The 6000-nt window shown below is 39.2% G+C and overlaps 2 protein-coding genes across 10 annotated transcripts in view; one reads left to right on the top strand and one right to left on the bottom strand.

Moving 5' to 3' along the window:
• AP4S1 (adaptor related protein complex 4 subunit sigma 1) overlaps window positions 1-1165 on the top strand; it is a 44275-nt gene extending 43110 nt beyond the window's left edge. For all 5 annotated transcript variants that reach the window (XM_046652035.1, XM_046652034.1, XM_046652037.1 and 2 more), the window contains exon 6: window positions 660-1165. In XM_046652035.1, coding sequence (XP_046507991.1) covers window positions 660-788 — 129 coding nt within the window. In that variant the 3' untranslated portion in view covers window positions 789-1165. The remainder of the gene's footprint in view (window positions 1-659) is intronic.
• Window positions 1166-3460: 2295 nt separating this feature from the next.
• Window positions 3461-6000, bottom strand: part of HECTD1 (HECT domain E3 ubiquitin protein ligase 1) — an 87017-nt gene continuing 84477 nt past the window's right edge. For all 5 annotated transcript variants that reach the window (XM_046652269.1, XM_046652272.1, XM_046652270.1 and 2 more), the window contains 2 exons: window positions 4514-4658; window positions 3461-4406 (listed from right to left, as the gene is read on the bottom strand). In XM_046652269.1, coding sequence (XP_046508225.1) covers window positions 4269-4406; window positions 4514-4658 — 283 coding nt within the window. In that variant the 3' untranslated portion in view covers window positions 3461-4268. The remainder of the gene's footprint in view (window positions 4407-4513; window positions 4659-6000) is intronic.

The raw sequence follows: 6000 nt of genomic DNA, 5'->3' as shown, positions 1-6000 counted from the left end.
GGGGGGGGGGGGGGGGGGGGGGGGGGGGGGGGGGGGGGGGTGTACTCAGTAGCCTCAGGCCCCTCCTGAAAAGTCTGGAAGCAGCCAATCCCAAACTTTGGCCTTCAATTCCAGCTCTGGCAATTACTAGCCATGTGACCTAGGGCAATGGCTTTGAGCCTGTTTGCTCCTCTGTAAAATGAGGATAGTATGTAACATGCACATCTTATAGAGAAGACTAAAATATGTAAAATGCTCAACACAATGCCAGGAACTAAATCAGTATTCATAAATTGCGGTTATCGCTGTCGTCGTTGTTGTCGTCGTTGTCTGGGAAGACAGCATTGTTCCTGAGGTCAGGTGTGCTCTTGCCAAATGTCACTTGCCTTATTCTCCAGTTCTTAGATTTCTCTCTGGCTCAAAGATGTAGCTGTTCCATTTCTATGCCTGAGGTCCAGTTAGCTTCCCCAAGGTGAATCTAGGTGTGTATGTGTACGTAAGGGTAGTAGTTCCTAATATGGACACCAGTTTTAAAATTTAATTTCAGGAATTCTATTAAAAAAAACTACCACCTTCATGCTCAGACTAATTTACACTGGAGAAATTCCAGGCTCAGTTATTACTTACTGAATATTAACATTTTTCTAACTGTAAAACTAATTTCCTTAATATGATCCTAGATAATGTTTAATTTGGATAAAGTACATATCATTTTGGATGAGATGGTGTTAAATGGCTGCATTGTGGAAACGAATCGGGCAAGAATTCTTGCCCCTCTACTAATTCTTGATAAGATGTCAGAAAGCTGAATAATGGAAGGCTCTGCCAGACAACATCAGCGTATAAGAAACGAGAACACCACAGAACACCGCTCAACATCTGCAGCCCAAAGAATCCGCAAGACCACACACTGCAAGACATTTTAAATAGGTGTTTCCCACAGTTCCTCAATGGAAAACAAAACTGTATTTTAAAATATGATGTACAAAGAAAAATTTTCTCTGAGAGTTTTATTTTCTAACCATAAGCTTTCTTTTTCCCATTTGTTTAAATTTTGTTGAGTACCAAGGGAACCTTTTTTGGTCTCTGCTTCCTTTTGCAAATTAGATTTAGGAATAGCAGCATGAGGTGGGAAGAAAGTGTGGTAGCTCTCCATCAGCCAATAAAATTTTAAAATTGACAAATACACATAGCACTTGGAGTAATATTGTTTTCTAAATGTCATCTTTTTCCTTAAAAAGTCAACACTTTACTGTATTGTGTACCTAATGAAAACTACAGAATTAAATTTTATTTGCCAGTTTCTAAAAGCCTGATATCCATTTTCTGGGCACTTGGCAATTACAATGCCGTCATGAAATTAACTCTACAGAGAATGTTACTACTGAATAATGAATGGTTAAACGGTAACAGAGAGCCTTACAACTATCCTTTATGCCATATTGTAAAGGGTTTGCATTAATTTGTAAGTGAAATTTACTGAATGCAAGAGAATACCTGTTTAGGTAGGCATGAAATGAATCCTTCTCCCCACACCCTAACTCTTATTCCTTCCACTCCTCTTACTGGAATGTCTTGAAGGAAAGAAAACTGCCAAGTCACTATAGACGACCAATGCCCTGATCCTCCCAAACCCTTCTCTACGCTTTTGCTGCTTTGTCAACAGGAGAACAGACAGAACTGTCTTAAGTGAAAGCGTGTTTATGTGCATGTCCGGGGCGGAGGGCAGGTGCAAGGGAGGAAACACAATTACAGTCTTGGTACATTAAGCTATTGTGCCATCCTATGGAATTCCAAGAGTTCTTTCACCTACAACACTCTGTCCTCCAAAAGAGAACATAAATGGACATTCTCGACAGTGATCATTCCTTCAGTAGTGTGGTTTTTTCCTCTCTCGTGTGTGGAAGGAGGGATTTTGTTTAAATTCTTTACTTCATCTGTTTCTAAAAGTCTACTTACATATTTCAAAGTTTGCATCTATAAAGGCAACCAATCAATAATGGACTCCAAAAGCAAACCCAAGTTGTTTTGGACTCCAGAGGCCGAGGGAAGGCTTCTGACCTGCTAGAACAGTGGGTGCTATGTGTGTACAGGTCCACCCTGGCATTAGGGAGTGCGGGCCGGGGAAGCCTCGTCTCAATCAGAGAGCTCTGGAGGTCTTTCTGAGACTATGAGTTGGGAAACACTGTCCTAGTTGGAGGCACTTAATCAGTAGCACATTCAGGTAACTGAAACTGGTACACCAGAAGTAACTAGGGAGTGAACAAAATTAATTTTTGGGTCACACCAAAATAGCACTTTGAATAACATCTTGGCACAGATTTCAGTACCTTGAGAGAATTAAAAAATGCTATGTGGGCAGCACAGGAGAAAATACTCCAGAACCTAGTATACATGGAGACCCTAGTAGATGTCCCATACACTTGACTCCTGCAAAGTGAACTGCAATGTGACTGTCTGTTCTCACAGGCTGTGTCATCTCAGCTGAACTGTGATTACCAGCTTTGAGAGATTTTCATACTCATGACTTTTTTTTTTTTTTTGAGGAAGATTAGCCCTGAGCTAACATCTGCCGCCAATCCTCCTCCTTTTGCTGAGGAAGACTGGCCCTGAGCTAACATCCATACCCATCTTCCTCTACTTTCTATGTGGGACACCCACCACAGCATGGCTTGCCAAGGAGTGCCATGTCCGCACCCGGGATCTGAACCGGTGAACCCCGGGCCTCCGAGAAGCAGTATGTGCAAACTTAACTGCTGCGCCACCGGGCCAGCCCCTAAAAGAGCCATTTGGCTAAATCAGGCCTAGAGACATTTCTTTCACCTAAATGCAGAGATGTGATGGAAATAGCAAATCCTGGTGTGGTTTCTTTTCATACTAACACAACATTCAAAGAAAATCATTCTTAGATCTTAGACGTACACATCCCTGCAGATACAACGGTAAGTAGTGGATCTGGTGCTTAAAAAGTTAATAAAGTGGCCGACCCTGTGGCCAAGTGGTTGAGTTCATGTGCTCCACTTAGGCAGCTCAGGGTTTCACCAGTTCCAATCGTGGGCGTGGACATGGCACTGCTCATCAGGCCATGCTGAGAGGGCGTCCCACATAGCACAACCAGAGGCATTTATAACCAGAATATACAACTATGGACTGGGAGAGAAGGAGGGAAAAAAAAAAAGAAGAAGATTGGCAACAGATGTTAGCTCAGGTGCCAATCTTTAAAAAAAAAAGTTAATACAAATAACCTGGCCATTTTTAGCTGAAGAATCCTTTAAGATATAACACATTTGTTGGATCACAAGCATGTGAACATATATTTCTTCTAGCTTTCCAATTTCAGTAAGTGTATTTACTGTCGAAAACTACATTTCTTCATTTAGTAATTTCAAAAACCTAAATCTCAATAGTTCAAAATGAAAAGTATCTGGTTAAGTTCTTAGATCTGACGGTTGCAGTGAAATAGTCACACGACACAGTTTTGTACGCTGCAAACATTTTAATGATTATTGTTGAGCATACATTTTGGAAATTTTTTACTTCAAACTGCAACAAGTTAAATAAATGTTTATAATATACAAAGAAAATACAACCAAAAGTAAAACTGGCTTCAAGTGTGCCCTGCGCCTAGACCAGTGCCCCCCGCAATGTATCTTTATTTTCGAGCTGCACAAACACACTCAAGAATTTGATCTTTATAGTATGGCATTTAGGAAATAAAAATATACTCCCACCTCAAAGAAATAAAAAGGTTGTGCATGATTATATGCCAAACAAAAGAGAGAACACTAGAATACTCTGATAGTGCAGGCATCAGTAAAAAGGAAAAGAAAAAGCTTGAGATGCTCATTAACTCTCTCTGTTTTAAGGAAGCAGGATTTTTGACCAAGTAGCTTAAAAGCCAGCAAAACAGGGATCAGTGATGGCAACTGTAGTGTATGAAGTATGAAATGACAAACTTTACACAAGTACACTGCTAGAATTCCCCAGTGAACACTGAGGATCTGAGGCGCTGCTCTTTGGGACAGTCAAGTAGGACCCCCTTATTCCAGTCACATGAGCCCTTAGAGCAACACAGTGTTCTGTGCCATATACTTGCTGGCTGGGTAGTTAAAGGATTTCTTTTGTCATTAGCAGCTAACGAACTTATTCCACATGTTCTTAAAGCCTTAATGGTGGAAAAAAGGCAAGTGTCATTAGCGTGGAGGATCATTTACTTCTCTGCACACAAACACAAGAGGTTTCACTAGTATTTTAAAGTCTCTATGATGTCTCCCATCGCACTTCAAAGCTCAATTGAGATGAAAGCCTTTCTCCATTGTAGCAGCTAGCAGGCGCTCTCTCATGATCTCCTCCGAAGAATATTCTGGCAACTTTAGATAATGCACACACGTATTCACTGATGGATAGCTTGCATCAGTAGCATCAACCTACAGAAAGAATAGTGAAAGTAACAGAAGACCATGACTTTAAATATTTCCTTCAATCCCTAAGTAACTAAATTCCATTTGGATTCCCCATTAGCTGGAGTTTGTACCTTGCGTACAACCGTGAGCCTGGGATGCAGGTTAGCCAGTCCACCTGGGGGTAGCGTTGAACAACCAGTGGTAAATTGCAAGAATGCTTTCCTTTCGTCTGAAGACATACCACATAAAACCCTTACGAACCTCAGGAAACCAGGACTAAAAGAAGAAAAATACAGTTATATTGATTTGACAGCTGATTTAAATGAAAACACTACCACTACTTTGTAAGCCAGCAATAACCCAAAAGACAATACCCACAGGTCAGAAGAACAGCACTGTCTGGAGACTGTTGGGTAAGTGTGAAATGAGCTGATAGAAACTACTTTAAAAATACCTTCAAAGACTATCTTGTACTTTTAAATGCTAAGAACTGAAACACCGATGGAGCACAGGGATCAAATAGGCAACAAAAGCCAGCAACTCAGAAAAGCTCATGGTGCACTTGCATAAGTCATCCAAATATGGCTAAATTACCAAAGGGGGTCTGAAACAATCCATTTTTGTTACAGTGAAATAAACTACCATTATATGCCACAACACGGATGACTTCCATAACCATAACGTTAAACCAAAAGAAGCCAGACCTTAAAGAATACATATTGCATGATTTCATTTATTAAAGTTCAAAAGCCAGCAAAATTAATCAATAGGAATAGCAATTAATGACTAGAAAAGAATACAACAGAGAAGGGGTCTTCTGGACTTGTTTCTTATTCTGGGTACCAATTATACAGATATGTTCATTTTGTGGAAATTCTCCAGGCTGTACATGCAATATGTGCACTTGTCTGTTACAATTCAATAAAAAATTTACTTTAAAAAAACCCCTGCTATATAAACAATGTTAAGTTTAAAATAATTCATAATATTCTCATTTATGTTAATTTGTGAACTTTTAAAAAAAGGAATATGAGGCCTTGTCATCTTAAGAAATGTTAGTGGTATAAAAGAAAAAACAGCTGAGGAACTGTTCTAGATTAAAAGCATATCACAACTGAATGCAGTTTCCTGATGTGGGGGTTATGGCGGGGAGGGAAATGCTATTAAGGACATTACTGGAATAATCAACAAAACTGGAATATGGACTATAGATTAGTAGCTAATAGTATGGCATCATGAATTTGCTAGCTAATGTGGATATGTGGGAGAATACCCAGACTCTCAGGAAATGTCCACTAAACTGTTACAGAGTAAAGGGACAGGATATCTGCAATATATTCTCAAATGATTCAGAAAAAATTGTGTGTCTGTGTATATAACTAGAGAGATAATATCAAGGAAATAAATACAGCAAAATGTTAAATATTGGTGAATCTGAGTAAAGGATATATATGGGAATTCTTTCAACTATTCTTCTACTTTTCTAAAAGTTTGAAATTATTTGAAAACAAAGGTTAATACAAAATCAGTAAAGCCCAAGGGTTTATAATTTACCCAATTTTTAAAAGAATGAACAATGAAAATACAGTGAGAAAAGGAATCTTAACATCAGCTAAGA

The sequence above is a fragment of the Equus quagga genome, chromosome 2, assembly GCF_021613505.1.
Source record: "Equus quagga isolate Etosha38 chromosome 2, UCLA_HA_Equagga_1.0, whole genome shotgun sequence".
Classification (NCBI taxonomy): Eukaryota; Metazoa; Chordata; class Mammalia; order Perissodactyla; family Equidae; genus Equus; species Equus quagga.
The sequence above is the reverse complement of the archived record's forward strand: the minus strand, read 5'-3'. Positions and strand labels throughout refer to the sequence as shown.